The 21,412-nt window shown below is 33.3% G+C and overlaps 1 protein-coding gene across 1 annotated transcript; it reads left to right on the top strand.

Moving 5' to 3' along the window:
• The first annotated feature begins 8,856 nt into the window (after nt 1–8,856).
• On the top strand, nt 8,857–12,294 carry LOC114733964 (receptor like protein 21-like). Its single transcript, XM_028921444.1, has 2 exons — nt 8,857–10,950; nt 12,250–12,294. Exons 1-2 carry the CDS (start codon nt 8,857–8,859, stop codon nt 12,292–12,294), a joined length of 2,139 nt encoding a protein of 712 aa, XP_028777277.1.
• Nucleotides 12,295–21,412: the final 9,118 nt, after the last annotated feature.

Below are 21,412 nucleotides of genomic sequence, written 5' to 3'. Positions count from 1 at the left end.
AAAACACGCACACATCAATCTTTTCCCCCCCTAACTCTTTGTCACTGTATTATTCTTGATACGTGTATTGGAGACTCTTGGCAAGTTCAAAACTGCAAATTCAATGAATTATTATCCTAATTAATCATAACTGAGTGACTACAACTCAAGTGTGCTATACGGTCTCATAATCTAATGGTATGGAAGATTTCCTGTAAACAAACAAAAAGTTGTGTATAATCTCAGTTAATTACTGTCTGCTGCCACTAATTCAAAAGTTTTTAAAAAAAAAAAAAAAGGAAAAAAAGCACTAAACACATATGAACACATAGTTTAATTTGTTGGATTGTGCAGAAATGTCAAAAGCAAAAGCACTGACTTTGAACAGTTGTGATAAATAATATAAACTTGTTAGGCGTGGCGAATATAGATCGCAATTGTCAAGATCAATCATAAATTGAGTGGATACTTTAAGCCCAATCGTGTATTTCGGGGCAATGATTCTTCATCATTTTCTAACCTTTCACACTAAACCACAGGAAGTCTGTGTCAGATATGATAACGTTGATGTTCACTTATGAAACAAAAATGTACTTTTCTTCAATTGAAGAAATGATTCGGTCTCTAATATAAGAGTTAATCAACTGATTTGAGTAGATTAGATTAAAAAATTGTTGAGCTAGTTATTTATAATAAATACCATTGCGATACAATTTTATTAGTTAAATTATTATTTGATAGAATGTTTAACATGAAGCAGCCTTATAAAGGCTATTCACATTCATCTATTTCATCTCGGCCTCTCTGTTCCAGTCGTTCAGAAGATAACGAACTTAACTTCATCAATATTTATTAACCATAATCTCTACCATCAACAAGAGCCTCCTGCTATATTTCCTGTTATATGTACATCAGATACGGTTTGTGATTAAAATACCATCTTGCCAAACGTACATAGTTTAAGTGGTTCCTTCAAGCTACTTCATAGTTTGCCCTGCATCTAACCATTAACTATAATTATTATTCTTTCGGTCTTTAATATAAGATATATTAAATTAATTTGATTAATTATAAAAATTAGGTAAATTAGTTAATTATAAGAAATATATATGATTACCCTTCTCTTTTCTCTCGTTCTTTCTCAGTCTAGTGCAAAACCTGCGACAGATACTATGAGTCAACACAACCAAGTTTCAGGTTTTTGTAGAATTATTCAACTTAATTAATCATTTTCTTGCTGTATTATTGTTTATTTGATATATGTCAGATTGGATGATATGATTATGCACATGCAGAGGCTTATCAGCTATCAACACCAGTGATGGCTTATCCTCCACCGGGTCAGGCTTATCACCACCACCAAACACCGCCACCTGGATATCCCACCACCGTGCGAGCTGTTCAAGATTCATCACAGATCCCAGCTGACACCAAATGTAAGGGCGAAGGCTTCTGGAAAGGATGGTGGGTTCCTCTCTCATCACTTTCTCATCTCACATCTTTCCCACACAGAACACAATTAATCCAACTTAATTTGTAATTTTGCATATACTATACATACTACCCCGATCCTTAATATAAGACCCTGTTTGACCTTTATTTTGGTCTTAAATATAAGACCCCAATCCACTTTGTCTCTCATATTTATATTTTTTTTTCCAAAGTAGCCCTTCTAATAATGATAGTTCTAGTCAATACACTTGATTAGTAAGGATATTTTAGGAAAAACAACACCTATTTAGGATAAATAACTAACTCAACTTACTTCCTTAATCTCCTCAAATTAGTCAACTGGCTCTTATAATTAGGACAGGAGGTAGTACTATTTTTTTTTTCCCATTAGATTGTAGATTATATATATAAAAGGTCAACTAATTAATTGGTATGTTTTGTTTGACTACGTTGTTTTGCTGTGCAGTGTTGCTGCGTTATACTGCTGCTAGGCCCTGGAATTTAGCTGTGGATATTGATTATTGAGAGTTCATTATTATTATTTCTTTATGTGAAATAATGATACTTTTTCCCTTTCATTTTAGTTCCTGTGTACTTTGTATGGGAGTTAATTAAGATATTAAAAAAAAAAATGATCTAATCATTTTGATTTATAATCTGCCCTTGTAAATGTCTACTCTTTGAGAGAGACAAGCTGATGAGCAGGGCATCCTTATTATATATGCATCAATAATCAATAGGGATAGTAATAAAGGTTGAGCTTCAAATTTATTTAGGCAAGCAGAATCTGATTTTAGTTAATTATATATCTAGCATGATGTTACATTTCAGAATTTATATAAAATAATCAAGGTTTAAGATTTACAGCGACTCGAGAATAGTAAATCAAAAGGAGGGAGAATCAAGCAAACTCATCATTTCGAAGCAGATGATTTTTGAGACGCCTTCTTATGAACTTTTGCAGGAGCATGTGGGGTCTTTTTTCTAGGTGTCATTATCGTTCTTTATTTGAAACCTTACATTTTCAATTACAAACTAGTCATATTAGAGAGAGCGGTGACAAGTTATTTCATGGGTGGAGGCAAAAAAGAATAGCCTTTTAGTAGTTCATAAAATTTTGATCATGTAACAGACGATCACAATAACCAAAAGATTGTCAGTTTTTGTGGAAAGATTTTGAGCCAAGTTTCGCACAGAGATGTCGAAACTGACATCATCAATTATCAAAGTGGAAAGAGTTTCCGTGGGACTGTGGTTTTGATCCCTCTCTCGTCTTGTCTGTATCTTTGGCTATCATTTCAAATTCTGCATTTTTTCCACATTCACAGTTATAATTCTCATATTACGTGCTAATTAAACCCAACATATATATTAAACCTTAAAGCTCATTTATAAAACAAAACTCAAGTTTTCTTAAATTATGTTGCGGAAATGACATCAGCAACTTTAATTTATCTCTATGTTTTGTTATAATCACGACCCATTCAGCGAGAGAAACTACATCATTTGTCATAACCATATGGCCGTTACAATATATATAGGAAAAATGATTATTATCTGCAAGAGGTTCTTGCAGTGTATACTATGGTTTTGTTAGATATTTTCTGCTAAAATTGCGCTGTGTCCCAACGTTGTTTGAACAATCCATCATAGATCAGATCTGTTTCTATGTGTCATAGATTCTAATCACACCCAAAATAGCAGACTGATAAGTCTGTGATTTATATTTAATGAAATTCTTTTTATAAAAATACATTTTAATTTTATTATTTTATAAGTCTGTGGGATCTCTGGCCATTGACTATATTAACACCCCCCCCCCAAAACCGGGGTTAGACTGTGGCTTGGTTTTCAAGTCTTGGTTGTTAGCTTTGTTGGTTGTGACTTACTTTTCAAGTCTTGCATGGTTGTTAGCTTTATTGGTTGTTTGCCACAAAGCAAGTGCTGTGTTTTTTTTCAATTTGGCAAAATGTTACGTTTCTCTCAGTTGAATTTTGCTGTGGATGTTGATTATCAAGATTTCATTACTGTTATCAGTTTATGTGAAACAATGATACTTTTTTCCCTTTCATTTTACTTTCCGTGTACTATTGTATGGTAGTTAATTAAGATGTTAAGAGAAAAAAAATCTTTTTGACTTTCCCCAAATTATAATCTGATCAATTTTCATTTATAATCTACTCCTATAAATGTCTACTCTGAGAGAGACAAGCTGAACAGGAGACTCTTATTATACGCATCAATAATCAACAGGTATAGTAGTAAAAGGTTAGGCTTTAAATTTATTTAGGCAAGCAGAATCTGATTTTAGTTAATTATATATATAGCATGATGTTACATTTTGGAATTATATAAAATAATCAAGATTAAGATTTACAGCAACTCGGCCATAGTAATTAAAAGATTTGATTCTTGTTGAAACACACTTAAATTGTAATATTATAGAACGTACGTAATTTTTGCTATAGCCTAATTAAACTTTATATATAAAACACGACAATTAACATAAAAATTCATTAAAATATATAGAAGTGTTTTATGTGCATAAACATGCCATATCTCAGACTCACACTGAGGAATCTTAGGCAGGCGCAAAAAAACAAAACAAAAAACAAAAAACAAAACAAAACAAAAAGAAACACTGCTCTTAGGAAAATACTATAAATCTTTAAAAACAAATGTGCATGATTAAAATGTAAGATCAAGAATAAACAGAGTCTAAAACCAATGAACACGACCCAAAAACAAGCAGAGATTAGTGGAAATAATTTTTTATTTGGCAAACCAACTCACCTATTACTACTTTGGTTCTCATTATAAGATCTCATTTGTAGACTACAAATAAAGTCTTATAATTAGGACTGTAAGTAGTATATTTTTTCTATCTTTTTGTTGTTTGTATAATTACCAGTCTTTGGCTAATCAAGTTCAAACCGGAAAATCCAGTTTAGATTAATTCTATAAGTTTTTATCCTAATAATTAGCCCTAACTGAGTGCCTAGGAGTCAATTTTAGTGCTAAACACAGATAAACGTAAAGAAATAAACTTCAGAGTTTAGACGTATAGTTTACTTTCTGCGCAAAAATCTCAGTCTACCATATACAGTCTGGCTTTCCAAACTCCCTTTGATGGGGCAAAGTTTGTTTGATAAGAATACACACACACATAGATATAAGCTTATTTGTGTGGTGAACATTGTTAACAACTGTGAGGATCAATCATAAGTCGTCGAGAGGTCACGTCAAGCCCCATCGTGTATTTTGGGGGCAAGGAATCTTTCATCTTTTTCTAATCTTTCTGACTAACGACTCCAAATTTGTGTCAGTTATGAAGGGGAGCACTTGAGAGAATACTTCTTGGATCGGGTTGATCCATGGAAACTTGAGACAAAGGCCTACATAAATCAACCAAAACAATACTTAATTGCAAATGAAACTGCATATTTAGACTTTGTGTGAAGATATATCTCAAATTTTACAAAGAGATATCACAGAATCACGCATGCAGGAAGCATATAGGGTGTGTGTGTGTGTGTGTGTTAACAACGTTGAAGAACCTCACTTGTGAAACAAAACTGTAGTTTTCTTTGATCGAAGAGATGACACGAATGAGATTTATATGTCATTCACATCCTGCTCATCAGCAACTTCATAACTTGTCATAATCACGACCCGGATTCAACAAGGAAACTATACGTTAAATTCCTCTCAGAACTTGACTCCTTGTAACTTTATGATAAATGTCATTCTTGCTGGTAGGTTTGATTTGAAATTAGTGTGAATGCGTACAGATATCTAGCCATCCAAGACGTGAGATGTGGGATGGCAGTTGGTCAATGACGGCCCAATGTGATGCGCGTTGTAGGGTATATTTTGCAGAATGTTGAGGCACACGCACTGACTTTTATTAGTCATGATAAGAATACAAATGAAATTATTGCAAGATACTCTTCGAAATTTCCAATTTTAAATTACCAAGTTGGTTCTTATTAGTCTCTCACCAAATTTTTAGAGAACACTATCAGTTGATCAACGTAGGAAGATGGGATGAGTTAGATGTTGAAGTGGCTAAAATAAGATGTGACGTGATTTTATAAGGTGTCCTAAGCGGATAAAGTTACATCCCAGGTGGTGCGTCCAAGTTGGCGTCCTACATGTTGATCAAGCCTTTCATGGCAACATGCATGTGACATTCAACATTACATTTAACAAGTGAACCCAAAGCCAAATCATCTAAGGTGAGGAATACCTAAATGAAGAGATTTATCTTCAAGAGTCTACAATATGCATTGAGAGCCCAAATCACCATATATTAAAGGCCTAATATATAAATATACACTTGGAGGAGACAAATTAAGTCATAATCTTCTAAATTTATGCCCAAATGCATATCCTAACTAATGTATCATAGAAATTCATGACTGTAAATAGTCGCATGGTGCATAATAAAGCTTTCGATGTATATATGTATAATTTACTTCGTGCTTCGTGGCACCGTCAACCTTGTCTACCTGACAATCTGGCGTTTAAGATTCCCGTTAATACGTTGTACAGAAATGGCCACTCGCACTGATTTTGAATAAATAGTGATAAGAATAGAACAATTTGTGCAATACACATTGTTAGCAATTAATTGTCAAGACCATGAATTGAGAGGTCAAGTCAATATAATCCTGTCTTTCGGCGAAGGAATCTTAATCTCCCCTCCCAAAAAAAAATTTTCGGACTAGATGAATATGTCAGATATGAAGTGGAGCTTTATTTTTTGCCTCTGCCCCATCTGAGTCTTCCAGGCAAAGATAGGGCCTCTATATATAGATGAACAACACGCAGTTGAAGACATGCATTGAGAAAAATGGGGTATTCAGTGAGAGAAGAGGTGCGGTGGGTGATGGCCATAATCATATTCATATTATTAGGGTTTAATGGAGAAGCTGAGGGGTGCTTGAAAGAAGAGAGAGAAGCTCTTCTGAAATTGAAAGAAGCTTTCAATTACCCAAATGGCTCTTCTCTTCCTTCTTGGAATAACCAAACCTTCTCTGATTGCTGCACTTGGGAGTCTGTACAGTGTGACAACTCTACTCACAGAGTGATAGTAATTGATTTGAGTGACAAAAGAGCTGAAGAGTTGGGACACATCAAATGGTCACTCAATGCTTCTTCTTTTCTCCCCTTCATCCAGCTTCAAGTGTTGCGTTTGCGTGGGAATTACTTGTCAGGTCACCCTCTTTCTTTTAACTATTCTATCATTCATGCATACATATACATACACACACAGTACATAAACATACATTTTTAATTAAGACCGACATTTTTATAAGTATTTCGACCTGTGATTTTTGAAGATGTAAAAGCACATCAGTTACGGTAAAAAAATAGTTAATAATGATTATGATCATATCATTCATTGCCTTTTATCTCGTTCTTTTTTGTTGGTTTCCTCTTTTAGCCTACTGATTTGCCGGCGTAAGAGTCCATTCTAGTTCTAGCTAAATATGTGTGGATGATTTCTGATTGGAACAATGAAACTTTCCGTCCCTCAAATTTGCTTCACTTATTGATTTGGTCCATGAAATTTAATTAATTGTTATAAATCAAGTCCCTAAAGTTTCGTAATCATACAAAATTAGTCATTATGGTTTGAAGATATATAATCCTAAACGCACATTTGCTACCGCTAACCATTAATTCAAGGATGATAAACCCCACTTTGCTTTATTTATGAAATTTGAACCAATTTTTTTATATTTTCTCCCAATAATTATATGTTATATCACTTCATTTATTCTCTCTCATACTTATCTTTTTCTTACTCAATTTCTCTCTCATTTACCATTTTTATTATTTTTGGAAAAAAATATTTCTACGTATTTATTACCTTTCAGTTATTTCAACAAACTATATAATCTACATAATTTAATCAATTATATCTTATAGATAGCATCAGAGGGAATAAAATTGCGTATGAAACTTTAGGAACTTGATTGATAAAAATTAAACCTCACAGACCAAATTGATAACGGAGACAAATTAAATTTGAGTACCAAAAGTTTATTAGTCATTTTTTTAAAAAATATAATCAAGTAAGATATTTTAGAAAATGTTTGAGATACTAAACGTTTTGATTCATGTTGTAAATATTTTTTTAAAAATAAATTACTAGGCAAGATGTTTTCTTGGATATATAGAGGGGCCCAAAACAAGCTTAATAAACACTACATTATCAAACTTTCACTTCATGTTAAATTATGAAGAGGATGATGATATTAACTGTATGAATTATTTTTTATAATTCTTTATACCTACTAACATTCATAGTAACCGATCACATGTTGTTTGTGGGACAGGGCTGCTTGGCGATATCAGGCTCGTGAACTTGGAAGTGTTGAACTTACAATACAATATGCTCATAGAATTCCCATATTTCGGTGCTAAATCTTTGTCTTCTATATTATCCTATATTTTGAATGACATATGTGGTTACTGAAACGTGTATCAAAAGTATATCTTTTTTTAGAAAAAAGATTACCGGGCCATCATTTTAAGAAAAATGCTAAAAGGATTATATAGACAAGGTTTTCTCCATTAAATATATGAAAGTTTCTATTTCTTTTTATCTTGATTTTGTTGGGAAGTCAAATTATTCACCTTTGCCGCATAATCATCTCAACCGAACAATTTATGTGCCTTTATTTAATTGAGAGAATTGAATGAAATGTCAAAAGTAAGAGATAAGATGACGTTTTCTTACTTAGCAGATTCATTATCAATAAATTTTAACAAACACACACATGTATATACACACTAATTAATTTGAAGGGGCTGTGGCTTAACGCACACATGTCCATTTGGCATTTGACAGACCTTTCTCATTCACGTAATCTGGAGGCGCTGTGGCTTGGTGCTAATTACTTGGAGGGCAGCATTCCAGAATCTATTACGTCTCTTACTTCCCTCACCGTATTGACGTTAAGCAATAACAACCTCAATGGATCATTGCCACAACAAGGTACGCATCATATTTTATAGCATCTCCGATGGAAAGAACATAATCCATTAATTGAGTATTTGCCAATAAACATCAAATTTGCTGATAAAAATTTTTATTTTAATCAAACACTCAAATTTTCCTTGTTCGTGCAAATTGAGTTGACTATTCTGTCAAACCGATTTCCAATCTATCTCCTAACTGGCATGCGGCAGTAGTTTGAAATAACGTAGTCAAAACAAATAACAGTTGACAAAACAATAACAACAAGAAGATAGAGCCGTATTTAGACACATGGACAAGCTAAAACTAATAAAAGGAAATGGCTTAATAATTTATTTTTACTCATATTTTTGGGCTCAATGTTGAGGCTTTTTTCCTGGGCCCAATATTAATTTAAATACATTGTTCTGATGAAATAAGTTTAATGAAGAAAAATGGTGTATGTTGCAGGAGGCCTGTGCAATTTGAAGAATCTTTCATTATTGGATCTTAGCGACAATGAATTGGAGGGGCAACTCCCTCCATGTCTTGGCAATTTGACATCCTTAAATACGCTTTATCTTTCACGAAATCGTTTTGAAGGAACTTTTCCTTCCTCACTCTTTCATTCTTTGAGGTCTCTAACAGCTCTTTTGCTTACTGATGACAATTTCAACGGCTTATTTTCACTCTCTTCACTTGCCAACAACTCCAACCTCAAAGTCTTTTCCATTATATGCTCTCACACCAACCTGAGGCTTGAAACAGAGAATCCCCCATTTATCCCTTCCTTCCAATTGAGGTCTTTCAAAATCCGCAACTGTACTCTGAATGAAGCCAATGCTAAAAGAATGCCTACCTTTCTTCTTCATCAATATGACTTGCTACATCTAGAACTTACCAACACAAACATTTCAGGGGCCTTCCCGTCCTGGCTTTTGGCAAACAACACAAAATTGACTTATTTCAATCTGAGCCGCAGCTTGTTCACTGGTCCTTTTGAATTCAATTCCACCTCAAAACTGCTTCAAATGGAGTCTTTTGATATTTCATCAAACCCCATTAGAGATGAAATCCCTTCTCATGTTGGCTTCATTTTTCCCAACTTGATCTCTCTTAACATGTCTTCAACTTCATTGCGAGGTTGCTTCCCAGCTTCAATAGGTGAAATGAGACAACTGAATGATCTCGACTTGTCAGATAATAATTTATCTGGTTACTTGCCCCAAGAATTTGGTCAAGGTAACAATGAATTGAGGTTTTTGAAGTTGTCAAACAACCACCTCAGCGGCCCATGTCTTCCCATAGGATCAAATTTCACATCTTTGTTGTTATTAGATCTCAACAACAATAACTTCAAAGGAAAGCTTGAAGGTGCGGTCATGAATAGTACTGAATTAAGAATGTTGGATATTAGTGCCAACCAACTATCTGGTGAATTACCTAGCTGGATTGGAAACCTTCAACATTTGAGTTACCTCATTTTGTCAAAGAATTCTTTAACAGGTTCACTACCAGAAAGCTTTTGCAACTTGACCGAACTTACATGTCTAGACCTTTCTAAAAATAAATTCAATGGCTCTTTGCCAATTTGTCTAAATTTTTCAAAGTTGAAGTACTTGCATTTGGAGAGCAACCATTTCATGGGACTTCTACCTTCCACTATAGCCAATTTCCCTTTATTGTTGACTTTAAATTTGATGAATAACAATTTTTCCGGTCAACTTTCAAGATTGAATGGCTCATTTTTGAGTTTAAGGGTCCTCATGTTAAAAGGAAACAAACTTGAAGGCTCTATTCCTACCCGTTTATGCGAGCTCAAGAACATCAGGTTATTAGATCTTTCTCAAAATAAGCTTTCTGGAGGCATCCCATATTGCTTGAATAACATCACATTTGGAAAGATAGATGCACCAAGGGAAAAGGAAATAGGACATTTTACTGTGTCATGGACTACAAGATTTTCAAATTTTCAATTTAACTCTCTGACCGGTGAAGTTTCCATACCAAAAGAGAAAGAAAATTTTACACTGTATAAAGACCAAGAAGTAGATTTTACAACAAAAAGCAGGTATGAATCTTACAAAGGAAGCATTTTAAATTTCATGTCTGGGATGGATCTCTCAAGTAATCAATTGATAGGTGAGATTCCTTCACAAATTGGATACCTAGGCAGTATCCATGCATTAAATTTGTCAAACAATCGATTGAAAGGGCCCATTCCAGAAACATTTTCCCACCTCAAGCAGATAGAGAGCCTTGATCTTTCAAGCAACATATTGACAGGTCACATTCCTAAAGAACTAATTCAGTTGTACTCCTTGTCCGTCTTCTCGGTGGCTCATAACAATCTATCGGGAATGACACCTGACATGAAAAATCAATTTGCAACTTTTGATTCAACCAGTTATGAAGGGAACCCTTTTCTATGTGGTCCGCCTCTGCAGCAAAATTGCTTAAAAGCTGGAAGAAACAAGCAACCTCATGATCATTTGGAAGGGGATGACTTTCGAGATGCCTTCTTATGGAGTTTTGCTGGAGCATTTGGGGTCTTTTTTATAGGTATCATTATAGTTCTTTATTTGAACCCTTACATTTGCAATTACAGACTACTCATACTAGAGAGAGCTGTAACAAGTTATTTGTATGAGTGGTGGCAAAATAGGAAAACATTTTAATTTTAGTTCATAGGATTCTGATCATGTAAGAGATGGCCTGGTGATCATCTGTAGAATTACAATAACCAAGGGATTGCTAGTTTTAGGTCTTCTCGTGATCAAGAAGGAAACTAAATTGAAATATTCGAATCATTATTACTTTGTCTGTCTCCACGTGGTCGTTTAGTTCAACGATTGGACTTCTAACGCAGCCTTGTATAGTTGTTAACTATGTGACAAATAGTCGAATAAACTAACTCAGTAAATAAAACAGCAAATGTTAACATGAAAGTACATTTGCACGCACACTTACAATGACAAGTTTTTATTAATGTGCTTTTGTTGTGTCCTTTGGGTATATAAACAGAGAAACAGAGTATGAAGCAGCCTTATAAAGGCTATTCAAATTCACCTTTGTTCACACGCTTTCACAATATTATTCTTCTTTTTTTTAAACCAAAATTTCACAATATTATTCGAACCTTCCATTAAGCTACCTTAGCCGCTGCTGAAGCCAACCCATATTTATGTGTCGTGTGCGTATAACTTGGCAATCTCCTTCTCAAAATCCTTCAATATCATATATCTATTTCGTCTCTGCGTCTCTGTTCCTATCATCAATATTTATTTATGAACACTGCTTTCCAGATTTACTTATAACGCCTTAATCATAAAAGCATGTTGAAGTTGATTCATACGTTTAAGCATGTCTCTACAGTGCAATCGAATCAAACCCAATTTTAGCACCTAACACACAACAGACTGTAACTGATAATGCAAATCTTCGAAGATTCAGCAACAAGTACCATCCAGCTCGTATTTTATATACCCGTCTTTGAATGCGGGTACAATTTCTTTTAATCACTTTTAAGTGGACAATTTCCATCTATCCAGTTTTAGCAGTGTTGATAATATCAGCAGTAAGATTATGGGTCGGCCTTACCTAGAAAACTTAACTGCTTTAAAATTTCTTCGTTTCTTTTCTTTCTTTCTCTCTGTCTTTTTCTTCTTTTAAACAATCCTTGCAAAATCACACCCACAAAGAGATGGTCAATCAAAATATTATCGCATTGATTTGGTGGACCCCTACGAATAAAGCCACAGCCAGCTGCATGATTCTGTTTTCTCATAACAGTAATATTTGTTTATTTATTTTAACATCTTCAGTTTGACTGATATTCATATTTGTAGAATGAGGTTGGATCAGCTTCGGATTTTGATGAGCCTGGTCTGTGAATTTCAGGTTTTAGGAATTATGAGTAATTAAGTATGGTCATTATGGAAAATTTGGTAATAAATATATCTCAAGTGAAAGATGCATTGACTCTCCATTTCTTGCCATTCTGGAAGGATCACTGAAGACTGAAGTGAAGATATTGATTTTTTTTTTTTGGTTTTGAAAATTTCTTGAAATAATCATGTTTAGATGAAGTAATCATGCATCCACAAAGTCATTCATTTGTTTAGATGAAGTATTCCTCGCTCTGTAATGAGATCATGAAAGTTCAAAATACTGAAGTTTTATGTATGCTATTTTAATTCATATTGAGATCATCACGCTCTCTAAGTTTCAGAAGGTGCTCATCATGTATTGTGCTCTGCAGTCTCATATAATTTCATAAGAATATTGCAAACGCATGTTGTCTATATATCTAGATCAACATGGAGAAAGAATAGGATGGAGTATGGAGTGGGCAAATAATTAAAAACTGTTTGATGTATTTTTTTTTTAATTATCTGAGAAGTAATTCATTTTGGACAACATCAATTTTACCCCATATAACTCTTGGGATCACTGACTATACGTTAACTAGCCATTATTGTCCCCTATGTTTGGTTGTGACTCAGTTTTGCTCAAATGTAACTTCCTTGTTAGCTAGTTAGCCATCCTATTTTTCTGACTTTTTCCTGTGGTATTATCCTTGGCTAATCAAGTTCAATTGTAAATTTGGTTTAGATTAATACTTAAATTGTCATAATTAGCCATAACATTTACAAATGAACATGTAGAAAGCTCTATACCTGTAGTTTACTTCTGGCTTCATGTTCCCTTTTCTTTTTTTTAATAAGAAGGATAAACACTGATACTGTTTGAAATCATGATTAAAATTACTTATAAAAACGTTTCACGTAAGTCAAGAAAAATCTCTTTTTACATACTTATCTCGTATTCCATAAATCACGATTGAAAAGCTACTTATAGACCATTCTAAACTGATCCACTAATAACTTGCAGTTATAAACTGGGCCCGGTCGTTTGCTTTCGGTGGGGCAAGGAATTTGAATCTTTTTCTTATTTTCCACACTAAACGACTATATATAAGTCTGCATCAGGTTATGAAGGGGAGCACTATGAGAGAATACTTTCGGCATTAGGTCAAGTAATTTCTAACAACCTTAAAGGTTCATTCATAAAACAGAAGTCATGTTTTCTTTCATTGCAGAAATGACATCAGCAACTTTATCATTCATCTTCTGTTATAATCACGACTTATTCAATGAGAAACTATTGTGAAAGAGTTAGACAACTAATTTACAACTATTAAGAAAATTAGTTAAGTTAGTTATTTGTACTAAACATACATAATAAATAGACATTGTCTTTCCTAAAATATCTTTATTAATATTGTGTATTAAAATAATTCTTGCTAATCATTATAGAAATTACTTGGTGAAAAAATAGATAAATATGATAGACAAAATAAATTGGGTTTTATATTTAAGATCAAATTAAATCTTCAACTAATTCTTATATTAAATACTGCAGGTAGTACATCATTTGTTATAACCATATTCCGGTCGACCGAGGAGGACAAATGCTTATAATGCTCATTGTCTGCATGAGGTTCTTGCTGTGTATTTTCTGATATTATCGTGCTTTGTCCCAACATTGTTCGGTTTCACGGATTGTAATCACACGCAGACCAGAGGATTGATGAGTCTGTGATTTATTATTTTTTAATTATTTCATGAAATTCTATTTATAAATACATAATAATTTTATTTTTTTACAAGTCTGTGCGATCAGTGGCCAATGACTAGATTACACCACCCCGCAACTGTTTGACTGTGACTCGGCTTTCAAGTCTTGGACTCTTGGCCGTTAGCTTTATTGGTTGTGACTCACTTTTCATCACTGAGATTATGGGCCGGCCGCCTATAAGCATACAAGGATACATTCAAATAGTACTGTAAATAAATTGACAGAAACAGGGGACCAGAGAGAGAATTCCTAAGAATGGGACCAGAGAGAGAATTCACACAAATCATCCACACCCCTCTCCCCAACCGCCCTCCGCATATAGCATTGCTTTCATATTGTTGAGATTCCATTCGGTTACTGCTAACAGCATCATGCAAAGGCACCATACTTCTCGGGTGATCATAAGCCACGTGTCCTCTTTGGGTCCCACTAATATTTGGCAGAATCATGACACAAGTACAGGTTTTTGGAATTGTGATCAATTAAATGTGGTCAATATGAAAAATTTGGTAATAAATATATCTCCAGAGAAGAATGCATTCACTTTCCTTTTCTTGCCATTCTGGAAGGACCAGTGAAGACTGAAGTGAAGATATTGATTTTTCTTTTCGGTTTTAGAAGTTTCTTGAAGGAATCATGTCTAGATGAAGTAATCATGCACTCACAAAGTCATTCATTTGTTCAGATGAAGTGTTCCTCGCTCCGTAATGAGATCATGAAAGTTCAAAATATTGAAGTTTTATGCACGTTATTTTAATTTGTGTTGAGATCATTAAGCTTTCTAAGTTTCAGAAAGTTCTCACCATGTATTGTGCTCTGCAGTCTCATTCAAGCATAACGACATAATTTGATAAGAATATTGCGCACACATGTTGTCTATGTACTTGTCTCTGCTTTGGCTTCATACTTCTAAATCAACATAGAGAAAGAGTAGGGATGGAGCATGGAGCAGGCAAATAATTAATAACTGTTTGGCGTATTAATTTTTTATTTATTTGAGAAATTCATTTCGTAAAATATCTATATTACCCTTTATAATCACTGACTATATATTGACCAACCATTATTGCCCTGTGTTTAGTTGCGACTAATGGCTTGTGGCTATAGGTGAGATTAAACCCGTGGCTTTCTACTCATATGAGAGCTTTTATGGCACTAGACTGTAAAGCCATAAACTTCATACAATGATTTTGAATAGTTGTGATATAACTTACAAGTATATCAAGTGTAAGCAACAGTAGTCAAGATCAGACAGTGATGAGAGGTTGGGCCTAGTCGTGTACTTTGGCCTTTGGGGCAAGGAGTCTTCATCTTTTCCTTATATTCCACACCAAACGGTTTAAGTCTGCATCAGGTACGAAGTGAAGCATTCTGAGAGAATACTTTCTGGATTGGTAGAATTAGCTGCCAACAACCTTAAAGCTCATTTATAAAACAAAACTTAAGTTTCCTTTAGTTATTAAATAGAGAGACAGTGAATTAGGGTCTCATCAATTAGCTCTTATATTTAGAACCGGAGGAAGTATATTACAGAAATCACATCAGCAACTTTATCTGTATTTTTTGTTATAATCACGGCCCATTCAACAGGAAACTACGTCATTTGTTAACCATACGGCCGATACAACATAGGAGAAATGATTATTGGTTTGTATGAGGTTCTTGCTGTGTATACTATGGTTTGTTATACCTTTTCTGTTATAATTGCGCTCTGTCCCGACATTATTTGAATAGTCCATCAGATGTCAGATTTCTAGTTGATCAGATTTGTTTCCATGTGTCATAGATTATAATCACACCCAGAACAGAGGATTGATGAGTCTGTGATTTATTATTATTTTTAATTATTTTGTGAAAATCTTTTTATAAATGCTTAATAATTTAATTCTTTTCACTGGCCAATGGCTAGATTACACCAGCCCCCCCACTGTTTGACTGTGACTCGGTCGTCACGCGTCTTGCATGGTTGTTAGCTTTATTGGTGGCTGGCCACTGAGTATGTGCTGTGTTCTTTTAATCCTCAGTCTGAGTCATTTCTCCACAAATGAGTCAACTCGTGTACTGCTTTGGAACGCGGAGAGCAATAAATGAGTCTCCTCCCGGCCTATACATGGATGGATAGAGAGGACGTAGTGGAAGACATATATAGGCAAACAAGGAAGCTAATTAAGCATACTGAAAAATGGGGTATCGTTCAGTGAGATCAGAAGATGTGTGGTGCGTGATGGCCATAATCATGTTCATATTATTAGGATTTAGTGAAGAAAGTGAGGGGTGCCTGAAAGTGAGGGGAAGTCAGTTGGTATTAGATTTATTAATATACTTATCTATATATTTGCCTTCTCCTATATAATCACCTCAACTCAACAATTTGCGTGTCTTCAATTAGATAATTAATAATTAGTCAGACTTTAGAAATTCTTGAGAATATTGGGAGTTGAATAAGATGACCTTTTTATTATATACTCAGCATACATATGATGGAAACATGACAACTCATTAAAACATTTTATATTTATATATGCATAAATGCCCCATCCAAATACCTTTTACTACATAAGCTTGAAATCAATTTTAGTACTTATCACGGTAAACACCTTAATGCTCATTGAATCTTAACTATTCAGATTTGATATGGATGGCTAAAATTATACTTAATACTTTTAAATTTTTTTTTCTTTCAATAGATATATAATCCAAAATAAAGGTAATATCTTAATAGTAAGTTTTTTTAAAAAAATAATTTTTTTATTTAAAAATTACTGATTAAAAATTTTAAATTTAAACCATTAAAACTATATCTCAATAATTTAGATTTCATCACAGTGAGAAGTATCATGGTGCTCATTACTGAGATCAGCACCTTCCACATATGCCCCATGTGTGTGTATATTTATTGGGCACTCGCTTAATCTACAAATTTCCATTTGGCATTTGGCAGATCTTTCCCATTCACGTAATTTGAAGTCCCTGTTGCTTGATACAAATTACTTGGAGGGTAGTATTCCAGAATATATTACGTCTCTTTCTTCCCTCACATAGTTGACATTAAGCCACAACAAACTCAAAGGGTCATTGCCACAACAAGGTAATACGGATCATATTTAATAGAATCTGCGATGAAAAGAAAATATTAATCCATTAATTGAGAGTATTCGCCAATAAACATCAAATTTGCTGATAAATTTTTTTATATTTTAATTAAACGGCCAAATATATTTTTCCTGCTCGTGCAAATTGAGTCAACTGTTCAATGAAACAGATTTCCAATCGATCTCTTAACTAGCATGCGGCAACTCGCTCCCCCCTGGAAGCAGTAGTTTAAATTATGTAGTCAAAACAAATAACAACTGACAAAATAATAATAAGATCGAGCCGTGTTTACACACATGGACAGGCTAAAACTAATAAAAGGAAATGACTTTATATTTCTTATTTTTCTTTATGCATTCTCAATATTTCATTTATTTTTACTTATATTTTTGGGCTCAATGTTCAGGCTTTTTTCCTGGGATCTTATATTAATTTAAATACATTGTTCTGAGGATATAAATAAATTTAATGAAGAAAAATGGTATATGTTGCAGGAGGCCTATGCAATTTGAAGAATCTTATATTATTGGATCTTTCCTCCATTAAATCTGAGGGGCAATTCTCTGAATGCCTTGGTAATTTGACGTCCTTAGTACGCTTTATTAGAGCCGGGAATCAGGGCCGGCCCGGCCCTCCAGGGCCAGCCCTTCAGGGCTGGCGGGCTTAAAAGGGTCGGCTCTCTAGGGCTGGAATTTTCAAAATACCTCAATTTGTTAGGCCCGGCCCTTAAGCTACAGGGCCAGGGCCGGCCCGCGGGCTTTTTGCCCGTTTAAGAAAAAATACTATTTTTTTATATTTATCATATTTTTTTATAAAAATATAAAAATAAACCAATGAAATTATTAATAAAAGACATAAATATGAATAAAATTAAGTCACAAATATAAAATATCATCATATATAAATATTCATCAACATCTAAAACATTCATTAACAAGATAACAACATCTAAAAGTTTTATCTATAATGCAATTGTGCAATAAATAAACACTATCATTAATCTTTTGAAATTTCATTATCACTATAATTAATTACTTTTCTTCGTAAGTATGCTTTTCTTTCGTAACAAAAATACCAAGTTTTTCTTCTTTATAAGAATTTTATTTTTAAATTTTGCAATCTAACTATTATTTTACTTTAATGTGAGAAACATTGTTGTTGAAACTCATGAATTTCTAATTCAAATTATAGAATCACAAGTTATATAAGTATAAAAATATTCTATTATCAAATATATATATAATTTAAAAATATCAACGCATATAATATAAATCAAATCATTATTAAAGTCCAAATTAACCTATTTTTTAAAATTTAATTGGATAAATTATTGTCTAAAACTAAATTTAATTTTAAAATGATAATAATAACTAAATATTTGAAATATTATTAACAATGTAAAAAATTAATAACATTAATATTATATAAATTTAAAAAATAAAAAATTATAAAAGGGCTTAAAAGGGCCGGCCCGCAGCCCTCCAGGGCCGGTCCTTTTAAGCCCTCGGCCCTCCAGGGCCAGCCCTCCAGGGCTTATTTTTCATTTTAAGATAAAAATATCAAGCCCGGCTCTCATAATTTCAGGGCCTAAACGGGCCGGCCCGATGGGCTCGGCCCGTTTTCCCGGCTCTACGTTTTATCTTTCTCAATCTTTCATACTTTGAGGTCTCTAACAGCAATTTTTCTTACCGACGACAACTTCAATGGCTCATTTTCACTATCTCTGCTTGCCGACTACTCCAATCTTAAAATGTTGTTCATTTCATGCTCGCATGGCAATTTGTAAATTTAGGAACTGTCTATCATGGCTTTTGGCTAATCCCACTTATGGGCCAAAAGTTACTTTTTTAAGCATGATTGCAAAAGCATCTGAAACTTACTTATGACTTATGCAAAAACAACTTTTTGAAATTAAGAGACATTTTTGTCCTTATATTTATATTTTTATGCTTCTATCTTCTTATTTCTTATACTTCTCAATCAGTTTTTAATTATTTATTTTTTATACTCTCTTTAGTGAAAATAATTTTTAACTTAACTTTTTATAAAATTTTTAGTTTTTAATATCATTTTTCATTTTATATTTATATAAATTATGCAGAGTATATTATCTAATTAATTATGTAATATTATTTGATTCAAATTTTCATATTACTATGATTTCTAATTTAAATATATTTTTATTCATTAAATATAACTTCTTCCAATTATAATAATTTAAAATTATTCTATTTTGTAAATTCATATTTTTAATCGTTTTTCATTATTTAATAAAAGATATACCCATTTTGGTCATTCTACAAACTAAACTTATTTATCCAACTATAATTCAAACAACTTTTCTACTTTACAAACTACTCCCTTCGTTCCTTATTATAAGAGACATTTGATGCTTATGGCATGTTCCTATATATAAGAGACACTTACAAGTTGTCTCTACCTTTTTGTGTTGATTTACTATTTTACCCATATTTATTATCTCCAACTCACTCTCTCTCTCCCTCTCACTTCTCTTTCTTTTAATAATTTAATTGTTCTCTCTCATGCTCCCTCTCCTTATTAATGAGGGCATTTTTGGAAAAAAATTATACTTTTTGCACATTAATTGTTCTTAACTAATTTTAACTGTTTTTTTATCAACGTACTTCGGTTATTTGTCTCTTATAATAAGGAACGGAGGGAGTAACTTTTATAAAAGTTAATCAAAATATAAATCACATTACCCAATGTAATTGTTATCAAATTAACACCCCCAACCGAGGTTTGACTGTGACATGGTTTTCAAGTCTTGGTTGTGACTCACTTTTCAAGTCTTGCATGGTTGTTAGCTTTATTGGTTGTTTGCCACTAAGTGCTGTGTTTTTTTAATTTGCCCAGTTGTTACCTTTTTCTCAGTTGAATTTCCCTACTGCCTATATATAAAGATAGAGAGGACGTAATCGAAGACATTGGCAAATAAGGAAGCATATACTGAAAAATGGGGTATTCAGTGAGAGAAGATGTGTGGTGGGTGATGGCCACAACCATATTCATATTACTGCTATTAGCGTTTAGTGGAGGAATTGAGGGGTGCTTGAAAGGAGAGAGAGAAGCTCTTATGAAATTGAAAGAAGCTTTCCATTACCCAAATGGCTCTTCTCTTCCTTCTTGGAATAACCAAACCTTCTCTGATTGCTGCACTTGGGAGGTTGTAGAGTGTGACAACTCCACTCACAGAGTCGTAAGCCTTCTTTTGAACAATGCAAGACCCTATGAGTTGAGGCACATCAAATGGTCACTCAATGCTTCTTCTTTTCTCCCTTTCCACCAACTTCAAGAATTGGATTTGGATGGGAATGACTTGTCAGGTCACCCTCTTTCTTTTAACTGTTTTATCATTCATGCATATATATATATATATATATATATATAGATATTATGGTCACTCATCGATTTGGTCCTTGAAATTAAGTAACTGTTATCATTCAAATTCCTAAAGTTTCATAATCATATCCATATTTAATCCTTGTGGCTTGAAGATATATAATCCTAAACACACATGTGCTCTCTAACCATTAACTCAAGGATGATAGCCCTTTTCAAGGATTGCAGATAAAACTGTAAGCATGATGAGATGAATAAGAATATACCCTCTCTGCTTTAATTTATAAGATACAGTTATTTTGCAACTTCTAATATTTTTGCCTCCATATCACTTCATTGATTCTCTCACATATCTTTTTCCTACTTATTCTCTCTGTCATTCACTCTTTCTCTCCAAAAATATGGGTTTTATTTTTGAAGAAAAATATATCTGTACACATTTGTTACCTTTAATTGTAATATCGCTACTTACTAACTATAACTAACCATGATAGAAAGGAATAAAACTAGTAAACATACCCTATCATGGTTATGTAAAAGCAGTCACATAACTAAGGGGCTAACCATAATAGAAAAGCATTCGACTTCAAATAAGGCTATCATGGTTAAAAAAAGAATAACCTATATCTGTAATCATAGCTAACAAGCAGATTATAAAACAACACGCCTTAATATATTATAATAGCAGTTTAGATCTAACTATATAGTCAATACTAGCAACAATTAAACTTGCAAAAATTACTATTATCACATCGTGGATCCACAATAATTAAGGGCCTCAGGCCCACTACCAGCACTCTAGTCCAATGTTCGAACAAAATAAACCAAAGATAGAAGGTATAATACATTCACTAAGTCAAATGACATAAAAATATGATAAGGTAAAATAAATTCCAAATGAATGCAGTCCTGATG

The sequence above is a fragment of the Neltuma alba genome, unplaced genomic scaffold, assembly GCF_004799145.2.
Source record: "Neltuma alba isolate B1F8T4 unplaced genomic scaffold, ASM479914v2 tig00013050_pilon, whole genome shotgun sequence".
Lineage (NCBI taxonomy): Eukaryota > Viridiplantae > Streptophyta > Magnoliopsida > Fabales > Fabaceae > Neltuma > Neltuma alba.
Note: the sequence above shows the minus strand (reverse complement) of the source record. Positions and strands in the feature narration are given on the sequence as shown.

Excerpts from the sequence above, each read along its gene's own strand:
- LOC114733964 (XM_028921444.1), top strand. The coding sequence starts at position 8,857 with ATGGTGTATGTTGCAGGAGGCCTGTGCAATTTGAAGAATCTTTCATTA. Across the intron at positions 10,951-12,249 it reads GTTTTGCTGGAGCATTTGGG|AATGAGGTTGGATCAGCTTC; the intron begins GTCTTTTTTATA and ends TCATATTTGTAG.